This window comes from Pestalotiopsis fici (assembly GCF_000516985.1).
Source record: "Pestalotiopsis fici W106-1 unplaced genomic scaffold PFICI_Scf_1, whole genome shotgun sequence".
NCBI lineage: Eukaryota > Fungi > Ascomycota > Sordariomycetes > Amphisphaeriales > Sporocadaceae > Pestalotiopsis > Pestalotiopsis fici.
Window position 1 is genome coordinate 1,112,241 of NW_006917091.1, and position 21,792 is coordinate 1,134,032.

General features: G+C 49.2%; 10 protein-coding genes across 10 annotated transcripts; 6 read left to right on the top strand and 4 right to left on the bottom strand.

The window, feature by feature from the left end:
- Positions 1-1,120: 1,120 nt before the first annotated feature.
- PFICI_00347 (uncharacterized protein) lies at positions 1,121-2,589 on the top strand (the record flags this gene model as incomplete). The annotated part of the gene is made up of 3 exons (XM_007828928.1): positions 1,121-1,343; positions 1,417-2,064; positions 2,165-2,589. The coding sequence occupies 3 exons, from the start codon at positions 1,121-1,123 to the stop codon at positions 2,587-2,589; spliced, it is 1,296 nt and encodes a 431-aa protein (XP_007827119.1).
- Positions 2,590-3,838: 1,249 nt separating this feature from the next.
- Positions 3,839-5,708, top strand: PFICI_00348 (uncharacterized protein; the record flags this gene model as incomplete). Its single annotated transcript, XM_007828929.1, has 2 exons — positions 3,839-4,502; positions 4,552-5,708. 2 exons carry the CDS (start codon positions 3,839-3,841, stop codon positions 5,706-5,708), a joined length of 1,821 nt encoding a protein of 606 aa, XP_007827120.1.
- Positions 5,709-6,170: 462 nt separating this feature from the next.
- PFICI_00349 (uncharacterized protein) lies at positions 6,171-7,251 on the top strand (the record flags this gene model as incomplete). The annotated part of the gene is made up of 2 exons (XM_007828930.1): positions 6,171-6,249; positions 6,308-7,251. The coding sequence occupies 2 exons, from the start codon at positions 6,171-6,173 to the stop codon at positions 7,249-7,251; spliced, it is 1,023 nt and encodes a 340-aa protein (XP_007827121.1).
- Positions 7,252-7,825: 574 nt separating this feature from the next.
- Positions 7,826-8,756, top strand: PFICI_00350 (uncharacterized protein; the record flags this gene model as incomplete). The annotated part of the gene is made up of 2 exons (XM_007828931.1): positions 7,826-8,109; positions 8,171-8,756. The coding sequence occupies 2 exons, from the start codon at positions 7,826-7,828 to the stop codon at positions 8,754-8,756; spliced, it is 870 nt and encodes a 289-aa protein (XP_007827122.1).
- Positions 8,757-9,872: 1,116 nt separating this feature from the next.
- Positions 9,873-11,644, top strand: PFICI_00351 (uncharacterized protein; the record flags this gene model as incomplete). Its single annotated transcript, XM_007828932.1, has 5 exons — positions 9,873-9,971; positions 10,035-10,502; positions 10,559-10,989; positions 11,057-11,265; positions 11,364-11,644. 5 exons carry the CDS (start codon positions 9,873-9,875, stop codon positions 11,642-11,644), a joined length of 1,488 nt encoding a protein of 495 aa, XP_007827123.1.
- A 203-nt stretch (positions 11,645-11,847) lies between these two features.
- Positions 11,848-12,810, bottom strand: PFICI_00352 (uncharacterized protein; the record flags this gene model as incomplete). The annotated part of the gene is made up of 2 exons (XM_007828933.1): positions 11,848-12,617; positions 12,684-12,810. The coding sequence occupies 2 exons, from the start codon at positions 12,808-12,810 to the stop codon at positions 11,848-11,850; spliced, it is 897 nt and encodes a 298-aa protein (XP_007827124.1).
- Positions 12,811-13,272: 462 nt separating this feature from the next.
- PFICI_00353 (uncharacterized protein) lies at positions 13,273-14,142 on the bottom strand (the record flags this gene model as incomplete). The annotated part of the gene is made up of 2 exons (XM_007828934.1): positions 13,273-13,770; positions 13,816-14,142. The coding sequence occupies 2 exons, from the start codon at positions 14,140-14,142 to the stop codon at positions 13,273-13,275; spliced, it is 825 nt and encodes a 274-aa protein (XP_007827125.1).
- Positions 14,143-14,872: 730 nt separating this feature from the next.
- Positions 14,873-16,572, bottom strand: PFICI_00354 (uncharacterized protein; the record flags this gene model as incomplete). The annotated part of the gene is made up of 2 exons (XM_007828935.1): positions 14,873-14,916; positions 14,985-16,572. The coding sequence occupies 2 exons, from the start codon at positions 16,570-16,572 to the stop codon at positions 14,873-14,875; spliced, it is 1,632 nt and encodes a 543-aa protein (XP_007827126.1).
- Positions 16,573-17,737: 1,165 nt separating this feature from the next.
- On the bottom strand, positions 17,738-20,010 carry PFICI_00355 (uncharacterized protein; the record flags this gene model as incomplete). Its single annotated transcript, XM_007828936.1, has 7 exons — positions 17,738-18,144; positions 18,209-18,230; positions 18,276-18,417; positions 18,474-19,066; positions 19,144-19,532; positions 19,586-19,732; positions 19,803-20,010. 7 exons carry the CDS (start codon positions 20,008-20,010, stop codon positions 17,738-17,740), a joined length of 1,908 nt encoding a protein of 635 aa, XP_007827127.1.
- Positions 20,011-20,934: 924 nt separating this feature from the next.
- On the top strand, positions 20,935-21,654 carry PFICI_00356 (uncharacterized protein; the record flags this gene model as incomplete). Its single annotated transcript, XM_007828937.1, has 2 exons — positions 20,935-20,961; positions 21,013-21,654. The coding sequence occupies 2 exons, from the start codon at positions 20,935-20,937 to the stop codon at positions 21,652-21,654; spliced, it is 669 nt and encodes a 222-aa protein (XP_007827128.1).
- Positions 21,655-21,792: the final 138 nt, after the last annotated feature.

Genomic DNA, 21,792 nt, shown 5'->3' on the forward strand with positions numbered 1-21,792 from the left:
TGGCTACCTAGCAGTGCTGGGACTGAGTCAGGTGAGCCAAGTCCGAACCCCTACTTGACTTACTTGGTTAAGTTAAGCCAAGTCTGGGATCTGGGCTTGACTTGCTTAGTATACTTGACTTAAAAGGGTCACGTGAGCTTGAGCCAGTTATATTTTTAGGGAAAAAGAAAAGCAACCCAAGGCTCGAGGAATTCTGAAAATAGGTGGGAAATTCTAGCACGGTACCTAGGTATCTAGGTATATTTACTCCCTATATGCACTCTCTCACCTGAGCCGATATATAAAGGGGGAACTGAAGACGAAATGATCGAGGAAGCATTGAAAGTTGTCTGAGTTGATCTCTAGTCTACGAAAGAGAGGTGTTGAAGAGCGACTATATACCTACGCAGGTGACCTACGGTGGGTACTGACTACGTTAGTACGACACAGTCTTATCGATTTAAGTCAAGTCTGGCTCGAAAAAGGACTTATTTATAAGTCTGGCGAATTTTGAATACTTACTTATTCAAATAAGTCCGACTTGACTTAGTCCCAGCACTGCTATCTAGTAGGTATACAAAAATTGTCTGTGCACGCGCCGGAGTGTGATGATACATGTCACTTTTGAGGGAAGCGAGGACTTTTTGGCTGCATTGAAGCTGTAAAATTACTCACCAACTACCCTATACTACAGGCATACATGCAGATCTACCCAACGATTTGTTCTACTTGCGCCACTCGCGCATTTATACGCATGCGTCAGCGCTTCTCCCTGTGCTTGATTGGTGCCCATCGAAGCGCTTTGTGGTAGATTAGGTAGGTAGGTAGGTAGGTAGGTAAGTAGGTAGGTACCTGGGTAGGTACTTATACATAGGAGCTGTGGCAGCACCACGTCTGTGTCTCAATATATAAAACCAGTGAACCACTTGTTTTAAGTGGCAACAAGGTCTTGCTTTATTAGCGCGGGTTGACCCATTAAGACTTTTGGTGGGGTGTAGCCCCGATAAAATAGACTTAGTCCAATACATCATCCTTTGACCACCAAAGACCACTGTCAACACACGTCCTCCACCTTCTTTCAGCTTCAACAATTGCCTTCCACTTATATGCTCAGCAAAATCCAGCTGTAACCGCTGACCAAATGTCGGCGTCACCAAGCCTGCCAGCTAAGATAATTATCTGCTGCGACGGGACCTCAAAATCAGCATATATCGAAGGTAATTCTTTGACCAATGTGACTCGTATCACGCGTTGTATCAAACCTATCCACAAGAAAGGAAACCGCCAGATCGTCTGGTATCACCCCGGCATTGGCACAGGATCAAACAGGATCGTAAACGCATGGCATCAATTCAGCGGTGAAGGTATGGACAATAAACAATCCGAGGTATTCGCTTAAAATGACAAAGGCCGATGAAGGCTAACTTAAGCGTTCAGGGCTCAAAGACATCATCATTGCCGCATACTTGTTTCTCTGCAACAACTACAATACTGGCTTAGATGGAGGACCTAGAGACGAGATATATCTAGTTGGGTTCTCAAGGGGTGCTTTCGCCGTCCGTTGTCTGGCCAGCTTGATTCAACAACACGGAGTGCTGCCCAGGGAAGAACTACATCACGCGAATGACCTCTATGACCAATGGAAAAAAGGTACTGCACCTGGAGCCGCCGTGCCCCCAGTCCCCATAAAAGCCTGCGCACTTTGGGATACTGTCAGTGCTATTGGAATCCCACTGCGTGGTGGCACAATGTGTCGAAAATTGGCACACATTGATTCAGACATGACCAATTCCGTCGATCATGTTTATCAAGCTTTAGCTTTGCATGAACATCGCCATCACTTCTTTCCAATTGTACTCAAGCATCCGATCACCCCTTCAAATGCACCGAATGTAGAGCAGTGCTGGTTTGGAGGTTTCCATTCAGACGTGGGTGGAGGCAAGAAGCTTGATGCTCTTGCACACCTCCCTTTGATATGGATACTGTCCAAGCTGAGCCCGTGCATCGATACCGACATGGATGGTTTACTTGGCCCCATGACAGCGCAAAGCACTTGGAGAGTGCCTCGGCTCAGTGATGCATCTTGTAAGTGTCATGATTCCCGGCGGTGTCGTTGAACCATCGTTCCTATCTTCATTGTTGTTTACTTCTATTCTCTTTTGCTAATCACATTTTGGATATAAAGTTCGACCTGTAGACTCGATGAAGGCTCTTTTTCGGTTCTTGGGATCCAAATACCGTATTCCCAATTACGAGTTCTGGGGCGAGGCAGGCGTGTACACGTGTCCAGATCCAAACAATGAGGAGAAAATACACAGGTCAACTAGGAAGCTAATCGAAGATGATCAAATGACGCTTTTTCATGCCGCTCTTAGCATACCGACCTCTGAGCCCATTCGCTGGCTCCTCCGTCCAGGGCCCAATGCTGATGGGCTGGAGCCTTTCGCCGCAGAAGACACAGTGGATCGGAAAGAAATAGAATTGCTTTTGCACTGGGTGGGGAAAGAGGAAGAGGAGCTCCACAAACAAGTTAACTCTCAGGGTCGGGCGCCACCTGGTACGATACTCACAAAGTTGAGAGCTTGGTTTCGGGCACATGAAGCAGAATGATGCACATTGAATCAATATATATGTTTCCATATGATGCGTATCAATGGGTGTGCGGAAAGGTTCTATCAAAGAGTGTAAAAAGGATGCAGAAGGTGAAGCTGGTGGCTGTAGTCAGCCGGCCGTCACTAATCCAACCAGGGCAGAGCGGACGTGACGCCGTAGATTCTAGTGCGTATAGTCGTATGCGCTTGTATGCAATATCCAGACAATTTATATAGGTCGATTGTGCCAAGATAGCGCAGGTGGCAATCTAGGTAGCTGTGAGAATGAAATCGCATCCTTGTATCACAGAAATGTAGACAAGCAATCAAGAGACCGGATCTAATTGAATATTTGAATAAATTCCTTTTGCAAGTATGTAAGAAACTACGAAGCCTGCATAAATCCGTAATAAAACATATTAAGCATATATTATTTTCAAGGGCAGCACTTTTATCGATTTTGAGACGGTGCATTTTAATATGGATGGTTTGCGGCAGCCGGGAGAGGAGGTTGAGAAGATTACAAGGCGGCTTCTACCCAAGGAGAATTGGAACGGAGCAGTCAGTGGGTATGCGGCCGCGTTAAAGTAATCATCTGATCAGTACAAATAGGCAAATTAAATGGAGCGAGTGGTTTTTTTTCTTTTTGCCAACCTAATTTCTTCATTGCGGCTGAATGTCTTACATCAATAAATCCTGCTCCTGTTGACCACATCGGCCCTCCACGCTCATCGTGCCGTCCTGCGAAGCGGCCGGCTTCCATGCTTTGCCAACGACCTGGAGGCTGCCGTAAGGAAGGGTGAACTTGTAGATGAAATGGATAGTGCCACCCATGGGATCTTCCCAAGTTTCCTGGTCCGAGTAACGCTGTCAGTAATCATATTCCCTTTCTTTCCAGAAGGGAATCAAGAAATGGAGTGATAGCCTTATTCGCGCTTTTCAAAAAGTGTTGAGGATTCATCTTGCAAAGTTTTCCAACGTTCTTTATTTTATTATTACACTTTCTGTCTGATGCCAATTGGCACTGGTCAGGAGTACAAAGACGGCATGTCAGCAGCGCCAATATTTTGCGCCACGGCTTACGCTGCCTCTTGATGGCTGGGCTACAAGTTGTGCAACCATGCAAGCAGCAGAAGCGCCTAAAGTATTTACACATCCAGCCTTACAACCTCTTCCTACTTTCCAACATTTTTTGTGCCCAACCTACTCTGTTTGCAATGGCAGATTCATTAGTTACTTACGCATGAAAAGTATCCTTGGCCTCAAACATGGCTACCGAATTGCTTTCAGACGAAGACCCAGTTCGTCGGCGCCGATTGCAGGACAGCACGACACCCATCATTTACACACCGTTGATCCCTGCAGAAGCTCAGATCCGCTTGCTCACACTCCATCCGGGTCCATTCGACGAGGACATACGATGCTCTCTCAATACGGCCTCATTGAAAAGCGTTCTCCAGTACGAGGCCCTGTCGTACGTCTGGGGCGACCCCGCAGACACTCTGCCTGTTGTCGTAGATGGCAGCGAAATACAAGTGACGACCAATCTAGAAGCTGCGCTCAGACACCTCAGGTGGCAAGAAAAAGCACGCACGCTTTGGGCAGACGCCATTTGCATTAACCAAAACGATACTGAAGAGAAAACCGTACAAGTGCCGATGATGGGTGACATCTATCGACAAGCAACGTCCGTCGTCGTTTGGCTTGGGCACGGCTTGGAACACGTGGATGTTGCCGTCAGATGGGCGCAGCTATACCTTTGGAAGCAGGAACGCGAGACACCACCAGGATCGGAAGCCAATGTTCCCGATACCCAATTGACCTTGGTTGGATTTTGCAACTCTCGTCCTTGGTTTCATCCCCTTGCTCAAGCACCACTATTGGCATCGTATGTGGACATACCAAGAATTTTTATTGGCTACAAAGATGCCTGTATGCGTCTATGGCCACTTGTCGTTTTCACCGCTGGTTTTGACCAAAGTTTTCAAGGTCGTGTCAAATAAAATGGCCGCCTTCAGTGCCAATCCTGATCTTGAATCTTTAGCGGAGCAAAATCAACAACTCTTCACAACTATGACTAGGGAATATTATAAGCACGTTGCTCAAGATCGGACAGCCTGGTCATGTCTCTACGACATGATCATGCACAACAGAAACCAAGCCACTACGACGGAAAATTTCCCCAGGCTGCTTGTTGGCTCCGTTGGAAAAGGGTGTTCCGAACCTAGAGACAGGATGTATGCCCTTTATGGCCTCTGCCCTAATCATTCTTCGGCGCTTCCCGTCGATTATAAGAAGACACAGAGACAAGTCATTCTGGAAACAATCACTCATATTACAAGCTCACGGTTTCTGTACTTTCTTTGGACCTATCTCGAGTTTCATGCCGACAGATTTGTGCGTCCCCAGAAACTTCCTTCGTGGACTCCGGACTTCGACCGTAGGCAAGAATTTATCAACGCCAAGATGAACGGCAAACACGGTCTTAGATTCGTCGATCGGAGAATCGAGGCTGACCACATATCTCCTGACTTGACCACTTTGCATCTATGGGCGCGAAATCTAGGGTACTGCAAGATTTTGCGGCGGCTCAGCGATCCTGGCCCCGTGACTAAGATTCCAGGGCAGAAGGCGGACATCACTTTCGAGTTTGCTGCCTTCATAAAGGACTTAAGGGATAATGAGCCCAGTCCGACGGGACACGAGCTGTGTCAAAGGTTCGCCCGACGTGCAGTCATCGATAATGAGGGCCATGAGCAAACCTCTGATGACGATCTAGTCGAGGCGTTCAAGGCCGTTCATTCGGACCCAAGCTTAGCTCATCGCGGACAAAATGGAGAATTCAAGAGCAGAGCATTGGAATTAGTCTCTCGTAGCAGATCTTGCCTTCGCGGTGTAGCTTGTATTGTCACCTCCAACGGCTGCGTAGGGTTTTCCCCGTACGACACCGAAGACGATGATCTTGTCGTGGTCCCGCGTTTCCCGAATCCTTTGATGGTCCTGAGGAAGGAGTTTGCCGACCCGAATCAAGGCGGCCGACACTCTTATCTCATGGTAGGCGTCGCGAATGTGGATGTGGATGCGGTCGGCGTGGCGGAAAGTCATGGTGTCGATGTAGTAGAGTATCTTGTCCGCTGACGGACGTAGCTAGCGATGTGTATGTGACAGTATTTGCACCAGCGCTATTCAGCTTGTACCGCGTTTGATCATTTCCGATCCGAGCATGATCGCAAAGACAGCCTCGATTATAATAACGCTAATGCGACCTGCTTACACGTGGGGTCACGCTAAAAGAAAACTGCAATTTGATAGGCTCCTTTTTTATCGGGCCCTGGGCAAGGTGCGTGTATCGTTACGGATATAGCAGTTAAGAAGGCTTCTTAACCGGTTTGACCAATATCACTTGATTAATAACACCAAAGCTGCTACAGCAAATCTCAATTATACGGAAAAGGAGCAGCTCAACTCGACACATGATATTGTTCAAAGCATTTCTCCTTCCCTTTTACAATCCCGCGCACTCTCAAATCCTCAGCGGACTGCACAAATATATCGTCTTTTATCGGTTATATCCGAGCATCTGGCGTAACGAGACTAAACATGGCGACCACAACAACGCAGTCGCTGGCCAAGACCAGACTGCCTATTGTATTTGGTGCCATGACCATTGGAAAGCCAGGTTTGTGATTTAGCTCGCGTATCGAAGCACGGCTGATCAACTAACGACTTGAATCTAGGCGTCGAGCAGACTCGAATCCACACCCTCGATGAAGCCTCCGAAGTCCTCGACGTTTTCCAAAAGCACGGCCACAACGAAATTGATACTGCACGCGTGTATGGCGGGGGATCGTCTGAAGAATACCTGGGGCGTCTAGACTGGCAATCCCGCAACCTGGTTATGGGAACCAAGTTCTACGCCAACCCAACATTGCGCGCGCAAGGCGTCTCCCACTCACCCGATAATCTCCACAAATATCTACGGGAATCGCTGGTGGCTCTCAAGTCAGACAAGATTGACTTGTGGTACTTGCATGCCCCAGACCGATCGATTCCTTTCGAAGATACATTCCGCGCCGTCAATGAACTCTTCAAAGAAGGTCTCTTTAGGCGTTTCGGTATCAGCAACTACATGGCCTGGGAAGTGGCGCGCATCAACGAGATGTGCATCCAAAACGGCTGGGTGCGCCCGTCGGTCTACCAAGGTGTCTACAATGCCATTCACCGCGGAGTAGAGCCAGAGCTGTTTCCATGTCTTCGCCATTACGGCATGTCTTTCTACGCCTATAACCCTCTCGCTGGCGGTAGTCTGACTGCCCGTTATCGTCATGACAGTGCCGAGAATGTCCCAACCCCAGGGTCTCGATTCGATCCCAGCACTAGACAAGGTACTTTGTACCGCAAGAGATACTGGAATGACACTGTTTTCAATGCAGTCACTGTGATTCGTGAAGCAATGGCCAAGCACGAACTCACTGAAGTTCAATGTGCTCTGCGTTGGTTGGAGCACCACTCAAAGTTGCAGACTTGTGGGGATGCCATCATTGTCGGTGCTAGCAGCGCGCCACAGCTGGAAGAGAATCTACGCGCGCTGGAACAAGGCCCATTGCCCAGCGATGTGCTGGAGGCGCTGGATCAGGCTTGGGAAATCACCAAGGCCAGCACTTGGAATTATTTCCACTGAACCCAGCTAGATAGTGTGTAATGGTTCCGGAAAGATATTGCATATTCAAGCACATGCCAAGAACCTGCATAAATGTTAGAACATATCTAAAATTTCGTTTATCCTGCACTGCATGCCCGTTGTCCTCAATCTAGATAACTTTCTGAGTGACACTAACTGTCTCTACTCCATTGACTGCTTCGGATAATACGGATGGCTCAGTGAGAATCTTCAATAATACGCTTACCTCTGCTTGCGCATGCCTTGGATATTATCTACTAACATTCATAGTAGCCCAATTGACACCTCGAGTCAGGGGATGGAGCAGCTCTTCCTTTCCGTTCGACCCCTGCTTCATTTTCGGCCAAGGAATCCAGTCGCTACACTAGTTGATAGTCCTCGTCCCAAGCGTCACCGGTTTTAACTCGGTCTTTATCACCGAAGGTCAACCAGAGCATATATGTACCTAGTCAGGTATCTATCTGTTCCTTGGAGCAAATACGATCCTAGGTATAGCATTTATTTATGAAAATATTGCCTCATTTACTTCAAAATTTCATCAAGACTCGCTCTGATCTAGAAATATTGAGCAATAATGTCTCATTCGTATTTAATCACCGGTGCATCCTCCGGATTCGGCATGCACATCGCAATCAAAGCACTCAAGGCCGGCCACAAGGTGGTTGGCACGGCTAGGAATGTCGAGTCCGCAGCAAAGCGATACCCTGAACTTGAACACACCGGTGGGCACTGGATCAAACTCGACGTGACCGATCCTGGCACTCAAGATGAGGTTAGCCAAATCGTGGCCGATCATCATGTCAATGTCTTGATCAACTGTGCAGGCTACGGTATCCTCGGTTCGCTCGAAGACATGAGGTACGCTGAAATCCAGGTATATCTACAAGCTTATACTTCCACCGCTGACACACCTTTCTAGTGAAGCCGAGTTCCAGAAACAGATGGACACCAACGTGACTGGCACCGTACGGTGCATCAAGGGCGCCCTGCCGCACTTTCGCTCCCTGCAGGACAAGGGCGGAAGCACCATTGTGAATGTCAGCAGCGTGGCAGGTTACCGGGGCGGTGCATCGGCGACTGCATACGCCGCTTCCAAGTTTGCGATTGAAGGGCTCAGCGAAGCCCTCGCCCCCGAAGTCGGTCCCTTTGGAATCCGCGTCCTGTCGGTGGCGCCGGGGACGTTCCGCACCAATTTCCTCACTGACTTCCCTCGACCTGACGCGGGTTTGGGTGCCGCCTATGCTGATGGGCCCGTGGCGGCTGCGCTGGCTAGGTTCGAGTCAATGGATGGGAAGCAACCAGGAGATCCGGCCAAAGCTGCAGATAGAATTATCGAACTCATTGACGTCAATGATATGGGTGCTCAGTTCAGGGAGCGCGGCCATGGAACGGTGTTCCGGGTCCTCCTCGGAAAGGATTGTCATGCTGCCGTGATTGCCAAGTCGCAACAGGTACAAGAGGATATCGAGTCGATCAGAGAGGTTGCGCTCAGCACCGACTTTTGATAATTATAACGCGTCTAATGTATATAGCAAATGCCACGTCTAATATAGTGTCTCTTACTAAGTCTCACGCCCTTATTTTGATTTTCACTTGATGGGTTGTTCGTGAATTTATTGATGTTGAGCATAATTCTTTCTTGCTCATTTTTATGACATTATCTACAAAAAAGGCGTTGGTGAAATTGCCTACCTGAATAGCTCTTGCGTCATGATACTAGCCCTGAGAGAGATGGGAATCATTCGTTTGCTAACCTCAAAGAGCCAAGACCTGCAGATCCGGCATACACGCACTTATGATCCAGATAACACCATGCTTAACTCCGCGTGTCCGGGGTCCTTCAAAGCTTTTTAGGTTGAACAATGGTCATCATCGTTGCGCACATTTATGATCGCCATGCGACTGTAAGCAGCCCGCATTAGCGCGTTCCTTAGTGGACTCGACTGTATCCGCAATTATATACAACTACTACCTACCCAGCTGCCAATAGTCAGGCTCTGTATCAGGATATCTGAATTTGTCATGTGGTTTTCTTTTCGTATTGCCTTTTTGCTTTTTGCCACGGCTTTATAGCAATGTCCGAGGCCTTTCCCCCGTGTCTACCTGGGCCATGAAACTTGTGCTTGGTCCTTCTTGGCCAAACTTCTTGCTTGACCATTTCCTGGTTTATTTGCATAGTTCGCCACGGTGCCCTACGTTTTGCCTGGCATCGGATCTCGCAGCGACATGGCAATGCAGTTACATGTATGGCTTCAAGCCTTTGGACTTTGCTGGGGGCCCCGTTTTCCAGAGGAGGTACGATGTTCGATGCACTGCAATGATGTTGCATTTCCCACCAACACCGGCTTTTGGAAATCGAGGGGTTCCTAATGACCAGCTGTGCTATCACTAGCAATGGTGCCCGCCTCTGCACTACCGTCATGATGATCGGCCCACCAACGGCTGATCGCAGCCATTTATTATTCTCAACCTGGCATTGAGTTGTGTGTTTACCTATACATGAAAAACACACGAGGTCTGTGTCTATAAGAGTCTCTTCACGTCCTGAGAGTCCGACTTCGATCAATCTGTTCAGCCAAGCCAAAAGCGAAGCAGCACGATCATCTTTGAGATTTTGAGACATGCAATTATTAAAGTTGTTTCTTTTGCTAGGAGCCCAGTCTCCTGTTGGTCACACTGCTGCTGCCTACCAGAAGAGCAATAGCTCGTGTACAGATGCTGTGAGGATGAGCTCCAACTTGAAAAACGTCTCGGGATTCTTGGTCTATACTAATATTTAGCAGTGCTCCAAGCTCTCCCAAGTCTTTCCAACAGCTCTTCATTACCCCAATACGGATAATTTCACCATCTGGGACGCCAAACAGCAAGAAGTCGTCTCCGCATGTCGCCTACAGCCTGCTAATGCATCCGAAGTCTCCAAGGCGCTGCTGATTCTCCGCGATACGGGATGCCAATTCGCCGTCAAGGGTGGCGGCCACTCGAGAAGTCCGAATGACTCCAAGTCCGTCGGTGGTGTTACCATCGATCTCGGTCGTATCGTCGACGTCGCAGTCGCCACGGATGAGAACAGTGCACGCCTAGGAGGAGGTTTGAACTTGAGGCAGGCATTTAAAGCTCTTGAAGCATACAACATATCTTTCGCGGGCGGCAGAGTCGCGTCTGTGGGTCTCGGTGGTTTCACACTGGGCGGTGGCAGCTCTCCCTTTTCACCGCGGCACGGATGGGCGTTGGATAATGTGCTGGAATATGAAGTATGTTCTGTTACCCCTCCTACACTGCTCTGAGTCACTGTCTAACCCTTTTCAAGATTGTACTCGCCAACGGGACTATATCCGCCGCTTCCGAGACCAGAAATCCTGATTTGTACTGGGCTCTCCGTGGCGGTAGTAACAACTTTGGCATCGTGACCGCCTTCACCTTTGAAACGTTTCCCCAGGGCCAAGTTTTCAACGGGAGATCGACTTACGGACAGAACCAGACGGAGCAAGTACTGGACAAAGTCTACGATCTATTCTCAAGCCGAGATTCCCTTAGCGACCTATCCATGGGCTATGACCTATATTATTCGTACAACGGCTCTGCCGCGAGCTTCACCATGTTGGGCGTCCAGAGGTATACAGAGCCCGTTACCAATGCTTCGGTTTTTGAAGCCATCAAGACAATCCCTACCCTGACGCGAACCCAGACGATTGGGTACATGTCTGACTTGGTGTCTAACCCGGCCCTGGGTACAATACGGTTCGTGAATCCCCAACACACAGCTTTAGCGGGAGACAGGGTGATACTGATATCGCCATGATGGCAGCCATTGGTTCGGCACCGTGAGCATGCGGCCGTCGCGCGAGATGATGAGCCAGGCCCTCGCCATATTTGAAGACGAGGTCGAGAAGATTCAGACAGTGACGGGCCTGTCTGCCAATTTTGTCACTTACACGCTGCACCCAAATGCAATCAGCAAGATGAAGAGTCGAGGCGGTAATGCACTGGGAATTGACCAAGACGAGCCTCTAATTCGTAGGTTGCCCAACAGACAGACCCTGTTCCCGCATTTCTGTTCTTGACTTTTCTTCTTCACTTTGAAAAAAAGTCGGTGAAGTAACAACAATCAATAGTTATTTTAATCTCGACGGATTGGACCTCAAGTGACGGGGACGTGGCCGTGGAATCTATGACAACGAACGTCTTGGACCGCATCGCCGCAGCTGCCCAAGAGCTACAAGTCTATCACCCCTTCATGTACGTCAATTATGCATACGCCGGGCAAGCCGACAAAGTGTTTTCCGGCTATGGCGAGGAGAACCGGCAACGTTTGAAGGATATCCAGATATCGGTCGATCCGGATGGCATTTTTACATCACAGGGCCTTTGGAGAGGTTTCATGAAATTGTCTTGATCGACCAGACGACTTGGTCCTGTCCTGGGACCTGTTCTACTTCACTACGGAAGTAATGGTTACCCTTGGTAGGTATAGAGTAGTGGCTGGGTAGAGCGCTTGTAAAAGTCTTTTGTTTAGTCATATTGACTTGTCTCTTGATTTTCCGCCGCATTGACCTGTCGGAAACAGACTAGGTACAGAATGCACAATGCGATCAGACCCTAGACCTCTTGAATTACGTCGGACGGCCGGCGTGGGAGCAACGGTCGCTCCCCACGACGCGCCCGCCACTTGTTTGTCGAATCAAACAGGGCCCAGCAGTTTTTCAAAAGCCAGCCGTGTGACCTAGCAAAGGCTTCCGAAATTTCCCATCCGCTTGGGTCCCAAGGATCTTGCCAGACAATGATGCCGGGCGGCTCAGACCGGGTACGGCCACTGAATGCTTGACACAGCGCTTCTTCATCCAGGTCGTTGTCTAGGGCTATAAGAATATTGTCTCTGAACTGTGGCAAGGGGAGGAGATCAATCCAGGGATGATGCGGTATGGTGACCTGTAGCTCGGTAGGCCTTAGGGCAAGAGGTAACGAGTCCAGCTTGGGGGCCATGGCGGTGTCCCAAGGACCCGTGATGTTGAATGGGGACAGAGCGTCGTCGTGCATTTGATTTTGCGATAGACCCATTACGTCGACATTGACAAATAGAGCCCGGGTAAAATGAAACTGGGTGAGAATGGGCAAGAATTCGAGGTGTGGCGGCGCATTGGCAGAGCAGTGACGAGCAAACACCTCGAAAGCTTGCAAGGCCGACTTGTTGTGCTCCGAGTGTACTTGGAGTACGCATACTGTGTCCATCAGTCTCTTGAGATCACTCATCCGTATGCTGCCGCCAGATCCAGAGCGGAAGTTCATCAGTTCTTGGCACAACGATGTGGCAGCCAGATTCTCTCTCGAGCCATCCTGCTTGCTAGATTTCAAGTGGCGATTGCGAGCTCCTGGGTCACACAGGATTGTTAACAAGAGATCACATGCAGGGTTTTGTACACAGTTTCATGGCTTACGGTATGCCCTTTGGTTCAGGCGATTTTGTATCTTGCGTCTCTTGCGGCTACTGGTTACACCAGACCAGTCATCGGCAACGGTGACAGGGATATCACAAGTGTCTGAAAACGTGGAATCTGGAGACATGATGAGTGGAGACGCTTGCACGTTGCCCGTCAAATCGGGATGCACACAATTGGTGATAGGCTTTGTTGTCAGCCAGTAACGGAGATATGAGGCGATCTCCAGAATACGGATTAGATAGCGGACATTGCCGGTGTCCAAATTTTGACGTAATTGGTTGGGACTAATGTGTGTTCGCCTCAGGCACCAAGCATCTGCACTAAGACTGGACGGCAGGGAATAATTTAACCTTAAACTCTGGATCCGATCCAATGACTCGCGTCAGTACAAGTGTATTTTTCCATCCCGGCCATCTCTAGAATGCAATCTACGCGCCCTTCTTTCCCATCGCCTCTACCCGGTTCTTTTTTTCTTTTTCTTTGTTTCGCAAATATGTGTGCCATAGCTGCCGCTAGAACCTTGACACGCAACTAGTCTTTCGGTGGTCATGTTCTGTCTTAATGACCGATCCTCCCGAAAGTCACCCTAGAAAGCAATCATGCGGCCGGGATCGAAAATGCGCTTCGCCGTCTCCTGGACTTCCTCAAACCGCATGAAATTGCAGCTCTCGCTCTGCAGGTGCTCAGTCACGGCGGCGAGTGAACCGAATTCCTTACGACAACTGGGCTTTGGGCAGTGATAGAGCTTATCTTGGTGCTTTGGCGACCGCAAGTGTTGGTTCAAGGAATCAAGACGTCTGAAGCCATCCCCACAGAGGTAACAATCGAAAGCCTTGGTGTCGGGATTCCACGAGTCTATTGTGGCTTCGAAAGTGGTCTCAGTGGACCAATGGCGCAGACGCTCGGTGAGGATGCCGTTTGGATCTTGGCGTTTGACGGCTTCGTAGACTTGGATGCGATTCAGCGGCGCCTTTGAGCATCCGCCTTGCTCGAGATGATGGAACACGCCGGCTGCTGTCACGAAGGAATCGCGACAGAATGGGCATGCTGCGTTTGTACCCCGATGTACTCGGCTATTACGATGCTGTAGCGGTCAGTAAAAGTCAACCCCTGGGACGTGTTGACAAACCATCTTGATGCTATTAAAGTCTTGAAACTGTCTATCACATGCATCGCAGTAGAAATGATCCTCTACCTCGTGATCTCGAAGCAAGTCTTCATCATCAAAGACTTCGGAGCAGGAGTCATAGTCGCAGCAAAACTCGGGTTCGTCAGAAGACTCCATCCAGTGGCCGAGATCGTTCATGTGCTGCTCGACGGCTCTCTGGCTACGGAAGTAGCGGTGGCAAGTTTCGCATTCAAAGTCGGGGACCTCGTGAAATGTGTCGGCCACATGTTGGTCGCGAGATCTCCATGACGGCCAAGTCCGCCAACAGGTACCACAGGCAAAAGCCATGGAAAAGATGCTTCGTGCAATCCAGATGGTCAAAGACCGGTTGGTGTTGTGTGATCCTGAAGGACTGCTTCAGAGGACGGGCTAGGGTTATAAACAGTTCCCAATGCAACAAAACTCATGGCTTTTCCAGTGCCTGCAGCCAACCTTTGCTATGATCCTTGTATGCAGCAGGATAATGCAAGTTCAGTTGTCCAAAAGTAGTGCCAGATTCTTTGTCCAAAATCCATCATAGTTGTCATTTATGCGCGTCTAACATGTGGCCTATGGTCGTTTGTAAAAGACCCAGTGGTAGGCCTCCTGCAGCTGCGCGCGTGGCTTGCAGTTGATGTCTCTCCTGACCGCCTCCGTATTGCCCTATCCGTGTCTCTTGCCGTTTTCATTGCATGCGTAATTGATGGCGGATGTGGAGTATCCACACTCGTGAAGCACAAACGCAGAATATTAGAATAATTTCGCATGTTGATAAAGAGCACAATGACTAGTCTTTGTACCTAAGGGAAAGGGTGTCGTTGCGGCATACTCTGGCAACGCTGGGGGATGCGTCCCCTCTCACACCCCTGGTAACGACACATGCATGTGGCAGCGTCAATGTCAACAACAAAGCACCTAGCCTCTCTACATTGGGTAGTGACAAGCTAACCGATTATTTGTAGTGACTCTAGTGATATCTTTCACAAAATAAATCTCTTTGCACCCGCCGATGCTTTCTTGGCACTCTTTGTCGAGCTCATCATTCCTGACCTTTTTGATCTTGGGGTCCCGTAATTTCAAACACTGTATCAAAAATGATTAGCTTAGTACATCCACCGGAATTAACAAGTTGAAGGAAATAGATGACTTACAGTCAACATGAGTTGTAGCAAACTTGCGAGCTGGGGTCCTCTTCTGGAAAAGTATGTCTAGCTCTGCAAAGCTACGGTTCTTCGTCTCAGGCAGAAAGAAGAAGATCCACACGGCCCAAATGACGCACAGCCCAAAGTAGAACAAACCGCATTTGGCGCCCCACCCCCAGGCATCGCTACTCGAGTTCAGCATACGCGGATTCAATTGCCCAATGATAATCTGGCCAGTGACATAGACAGCACGGCCAATGACAATCGTCTGAGCGCGGACTCGATTCGATGAAGTCTCGGCAACGATCACATACGTCGTAGGGCCCAGTGAGACTTTGAAGATTGTCTGAACAATGATCATGACAACTGCTACCGCAAGGGCCACGTTTGCGGCTCCTGGAATAAATCCCAAGATGCCGATAATGAGCATGGCCAGTCCGATACTCGTAGATCCCCAGAAGAAGAAAATGCGACGGCCAATCTTGCCCATGAGTATGATAGCGACACTCGTTGCCGCGATATTCACAGACTGAATGCCCATACTGTAGTTGAAGGCCTGGGTTGTTGGCATGCCTGCCGATTTCAGAAAAACGGCAGCGTAGGCGGTTACCGACTGGCCGTTGAGGATTTGGATAATCCAGGCCATGCAGACAATGAAAGTACGACGCAGATTCGTGCCACGGAAACAGTCCCGGTAGCTGGAGTTGGCTGCTTCAATTTTTTCCATCTCGTTGGTGTGCTTCATGAGTGCTATCGACTGGGCCATGGTATGCTCGGTGTAAAAGTCCTTGCGCGCGAGGCGGCGGAGCGCCTTCTCGGCTTCGTCGATACGGTTGCGGCGGACTAGGTACCAAGGACTCTCGGGGGCAAAGACGCCAACAATGAACAGCGGAACGATCCAGACCCATTGCAGAGCGTAGGGTAATCTCCACCCGAGGTCTCCTGGAATATTGAGAGAGCCACGCAGAACACCGGCAGCCAGAAATGAACCGGCACCCCAGCACATAGACACCCACGCGGTAAGGTAGCCGCGCAGAGCTGCAGGACAGATCTCGGCAGCGTAGGCTGTCGTTAGAGTCTGAAAAACACCCCATGGGATACCGCATAGGATGTTGGCTGCGAACAGCATCTGGACGTTGACGGCGAAGAAGAGGGTAAAGATTGTACCAGCCATCAGCACCATGGTGGCCATGTAAACCTTGCGGGACCCGAAACGGGACTGCAAATAGCCATTCACCATGAGCCCGATTATGCTGCCAATATTATTGCCATTGGTGATGGCTGACTGCCATGATGCAGAAACATGCTGCTTGCCGTTGGCATCGGGCCAGCCGAAATGGGCGAGGTATGCATCGTGTGCGAAGAAGTTATTGATCAGGCCGACATCCATACCTTCCATGATCAAGGCCATACTAAGAAGACCACTGTAGATGACAGCGGGCCAGTACCTGGAAAAGAGTTCTTTGCGAGGAATTTTGGCTTCCTCATCACTGGCGGCTACGGCGGACTCGATTAACTCGGCTTGGGAGTCGCCGACTTCATGTTCAGCGTGCTTGATGGACCCTGGTTTGGGACCAGCCTCCTTATCGGGCGTCATGTTGGGGATTGTATTGTTGAAGAATCGGCCAGAGAGCAAGCTACGACAATAGATGATGCCGGAAGGTGAGCAAAGGGAAACTGAACCGAGACGAGGAGGTGAGGGGTTACAAGAGAGATATCACCAATTTTTGTTCAAGATGAGAAGAGACTTCTGCCAAGAAGACTCGGCTGACAAGACACCGAGAGCCAACAGACTGTGCGTTCGTGGCGTTCTTATCACGGTCCCAAAAGTCATATCACCCGCATTTCCCCATGGGGGGCCTTACCCCATGAATGGATTCTATCCCCGGACTCCAAGCCATGCCAAGTAAACCAGGACTTCGCTAAACACGCATAACCGACCAAATCCTGCCAACCTACCTAGCTGCGCCGCTAGAGTCGGTCAGCTGAACCTCGAGGTGTGAACTTGGGGCCCCGGGCGAAAAGTTGAACTATCTTCAATATTTTTACTTGGCAAAAGGAACACGTAGGAACCGCTCGTCTCGTACTACACCGAGCGGGCCGTGTGACCGAACGAGCCAGTGAACTACGCTGACGCAAATTCCTCGTATTTTGCATACCAAAGTTTGTCGACTTTGTCGGTAATCATGTAGCCATACAAGATCTGAGATTGTAAAGGCTGAAAATAGTGGCATGCATGCCAAGCGGAACCTCTGGAGAGCCCGTTCAATTGGAACAGTTACATCTTTGGCTTGAAATGGGAAAGCTCCATTAGGCTCAGGTACTCCAAAATTGAGCTCGCTAAGAATCAAATGTATGCTACAGCACTGTCGATCCAAAAGTCGCCAATAGCGAAGAGATCAATGCTAGGCGTTGGAGGTTGGGGGGTGATACTGGGTGATGCCGCAATCGCCCTAGGGCCACCACCATTCGCACTGTGATGCAACGCCCAACCCATCCAGCTGGGCTCGAGAACTCCGTGTCCTGCGCACGGCCCTACGCACTGTCTGCAGGGTGAGTGGTAGCTCTGGTTCGTATCACCATCTCCGCCAATAAGACGCTGGCGACTAGTTAGCTCTAGTTATCGGTAGGATTACAGTTTAGCGCGACGACTTTCTTTCAATTTAGAGGAGCTCGCATATATCCATTCGGAGAGTGCTGGCCGTGCAAAGCTTTGCCTCAATAGCACCCTGACGAGGCTTTTCTATCTTCCTTCGCGCAAGCTAGCGATAATGCCTTAAAAGGAATGAGCTCCAATCCCGAGAAGAAAACTGTCTTGATAGCAGAGCCGGATCTTTTGATAACGAACTTGAGATCGACTTGGTGATCTCCAGCCTCACGACGGACCGAAGAGAAGGAACACAGCCCATAAGTATAACACAGGCCTGCTCCAGGCAGGCCCACAGGATCTCTAGGCTCGCATTATACTGCACGTCCGTTGCTGTGGGACCGGATTGTTGATCGGCAATGTGGTTAAGACCAACGGCTCTGAGAATAGACATGGCCGTGGTGAAAAGAGATACGCTCATGAGCAGTACGAGTCCAATACGTTGGCGTAAAGTCATTTGAAGCCGCCATATAACCATGACTGGAAGAAGGACGATGGTCAAATCGGAGAAGGTCCAGAGAGCTATAGTCCATTAGATATCACTGCGGATTCTAGCGCTTTGCTTCAACCATAGGATTCCAATTACCACTGAATGTAGTGCGCAATTTCTACGTGAAAAGCAACTATCAATCGTCTCGTGAGGTCACAAATACCGTTAAGTTGCATCCAGCCTTGGTACCGATCCCAAAATTGTCCATCTCCAACTCGAAATCGCTCGCTGTAGCATCCTTAATTATGAAGTTGAAATTCTGCACTAGTTCAGCGATGAGAAGATATATTTCGGCCCACGCCAGACTTGAGAATTTCTTAGGTCAATATATCCACATTCAATGAAGCTGTTGAGGACTTACTGTATGCCAAGGCACGTCCTCGTCCCGCTTGAAAAGGGAGCAAATACCGCATCAAGGCTTTGGGTTTCCGGAGATTCAATCCACCGATCAGGGTTGAAGCGCAGAGGGCTAGGGTAAAGTTTTGGGTCAGTGTGCAAAAGAATCGTAGTCATTCCAGTGGGCGTTCCAGCAGGAATGCGCCAGTTGTTGTAATAAAGCTCCTGATTAGTGATGCGAGCCATCCTTGAGGCGATTCCGGGACTCAAACGCAGACCTTCTTTGATGGTTGCTGTGAGATATGGTAATTGTTCGAGTTGCCTGAGTGTGACTGTTTCGGAAATTGCAGGTTGGAGAGAAGAAAGCTCTTTCCTAAGCATTTGAAGAATATGATCATTTGCGTAGATGTGGAAAAGAATCAGCCTCAATACGTTGGCTGTCGTTTCAAATCCTGCACTTGTCACAGTAGCTACCTCTTCAAAGATATGGTCAAAGGTCTTCTCGGAAGATGGAAGAGCCGAGTGAACCATCTCGTGTATCATGGAGTTCTGGTACTGGCTGTCTGGGTCAGAGGCTTCTGCAGCGGCCATAGTGTCTTGTGTGTCCCGTTCGGAGTTCTGTCGAAGGTGATTGTCATTTGATTAGCCCCGTAGCGGAGGAAACTAGACACGAATTACATTTGAAAATTACCGACCTGGACATAACGGAGGAAAGCTTTGGTGCCATCGTCTGCTATTTTCATTGCCCAATCGATAGGCATTGCCCTCATTGTGGGGCCAAACCAGCGTACGTGCTTTGTGGTCCGCCAAAACACTCCAGCACCCTGAGACGCAATAGACAGTGCAACATTAAAATCTTTATGGTCTGTTTCGTTGTAACTTTTGCCAATCACGTATTCGTTAATATTATCGCGTGTGAAAGCGCTAATAGCTGCTCCCAGATTGAAAGTAGTTCCAATGAGGCTCGTCATGCGAAGGGAAAGCTTTTTAGTATTTCGCCGAAGCATTTCTTGACGGCCGAGAACCTTCGTCTTTGCGAAGAAAGGAGCAATGGCACGGCGATGGGTCTTATGGAGATCATGGTCTGAAGTCCACACATCCGTTAGTGATATAGCTTCCCGGTATTATTGTACATACCTGAACCAAAAACCGTGGAAGATTTGGCACCGAATGCATCGTACGTCCAAGTATACTTGTCCCAGCGCCCGTCCACGCGATACAGCGTGCCGAAGAATGCCGGGTCGTGAACGTGAAGTTCATGCGGACTGATCCGGATAATTGGACCTTTGAAGAGTAAGGGTTAGATATGCTATTGCTGCATGAACATCTCGAGTGGTTTAGACGAGTGTATTACCATATTCTCTGTGAAGATCTGCAATCTTTCGTGTATATTGTCCCTTCAAAACCACGTCGTAGTATGCCTCGTACCAGCGCGAGATTGCAGCGAGTTTCGGACCGGGAAAGACAGCCAATGGATGAAAAAACAAACGATAGAATACAAGCGATACGTAGTAAGTGACAATTGCAGCTACTAACGTAGATAAAGCCATACCGCGGTCCATCTTAGCTAGGGATGGTGTAGGGACTGCTGAGGACAGTTGCGACAAGCGATGCTCGAGTATCAGCAACAAGCGATCAGTCTCGTGAGCAATTACTAAAAAACGAGAAAAGAATATTAGTAAGGAGGCCTAGAATGCGCTGTTTGACAAGCAAGGAAGCTGGAGAATTGGTCCGAATTGTAGAGCTGGTTGTGGTAGTCAAAGAATACAGGGAGGCTGTTGGTGATATGTTATTTTGCCTGCCTTAGCGCCATGTCTGTTAAGTGTGTGTGTACCGGGACTTGGGTATTAAGACTACTTGACGTACTATACTGGGCATAAGGGTTACTTATACCCATAGCCGAGTAATCCTTGTACTAGGTACATTGCTTGCATACAAACAACCAACAATATCATGCATGTATATGCACCGCAACGCCGTGCAAATTGTGTAGCGCGCTATATAACCAACTTACGTCTATATCGTACGTGGCTTATAAATGTACTTCACCACAGGGAACCGGGTAAAGATATACCAGGCAGCAGGCTGCTATCTAATGCCTAATTTAATTGCAGTGATTTCATGCAGTTGGTGAGTTGGTGCTTAACGGACCCCAACGGACCCCACCTTCAGCAACTTCAAATATTTGCTACTCTACTCAGTGCTGCCAGTTTTAGGGTGGTGTCTTGTAGTCTGTCTCGAAAAATCATGAATTCAGGCTCAAGGGTCAAGGGTCACATAGCTGCTGGGTACTTGTTGGCTTTGGTGCAGACCTTCAATGAGACACCAGCAGTGAGCGTGCCGAGCCTGCCTCTTCATAGTGCCTATAGGTAGGTACTTGGTGCTAATCTACTCAACGCCGGAAGCGGGGTATTGGTTCACCATAGTCTACAGGGGTGCCAGTCCCCGCCAACCGTGAGCACACCCGTACCAAGAATCAGCACGTAATGTTGACTCGCCATCCGTTAGGCACGGTAAGTTGATACCTTCCACTGATCAATAGACACCAGCACTCACGTATCCAGCTTGTCAAAATTCAAACCTTCACCACAGCCACTCGATCGCGCCGCTTCATCTCGATCCCGCCCGACATGAACTCAGACGCCAATCGCATTGTTACCTTCTGGTTCAACCGCAATCCAGTGGAATGGATCATTGCCCCCAAGGGTCTTGATGAGGAGCTGAAATCCCAGTTCGGTGAGCTGGTCTTGAAAGCACGCCGCAACGAGTTGGACGATTGGACTGCTCAGCCGGAAGGGAGTCTCGCCCTGGTTGTGTTGCTAGACCAGTTTTCGAGAAACCTCTTTCGCGGCACACCAGACGCCCTGAGTGGTGATGCCAAGGCCACCGAAACCTCAACACGAGCTATTGCTCGAGACTTCGACAAAGAGGTTACTGTCATTCAAGCGTCGGCATTCTACATGTCACTGCTCCAACAGGAAAGCCTGATTACGGTAATTGCGGCCCGTTATCTCTTCGAAGCCTTGAAAGCGAGGTGCGTTACCGACGAAGAGCACAAGTGGGTTGATATGGGAATTGCGGCTTCGAAGAGACATGTACAACAACTGGAGAAGTTCGGGCGATATCCCACTAGAAATGCCGTTCTAGGCCGGACCAACACTGAAGCCGAGGAAGAGTTTTTGAAGAATTACAATCCAACCCTTTGAGTCAGAGCGTGAGATCTAGCATCATCGCAGTCGTCAGGGTATCTGAGAGCAAGGCAACATAACCCTTAAATGAATGACAACTACAATTCTGAATTTCTTGGCGTTTGTGCCCGATTTGAAACTACTATCTAGCTTTTC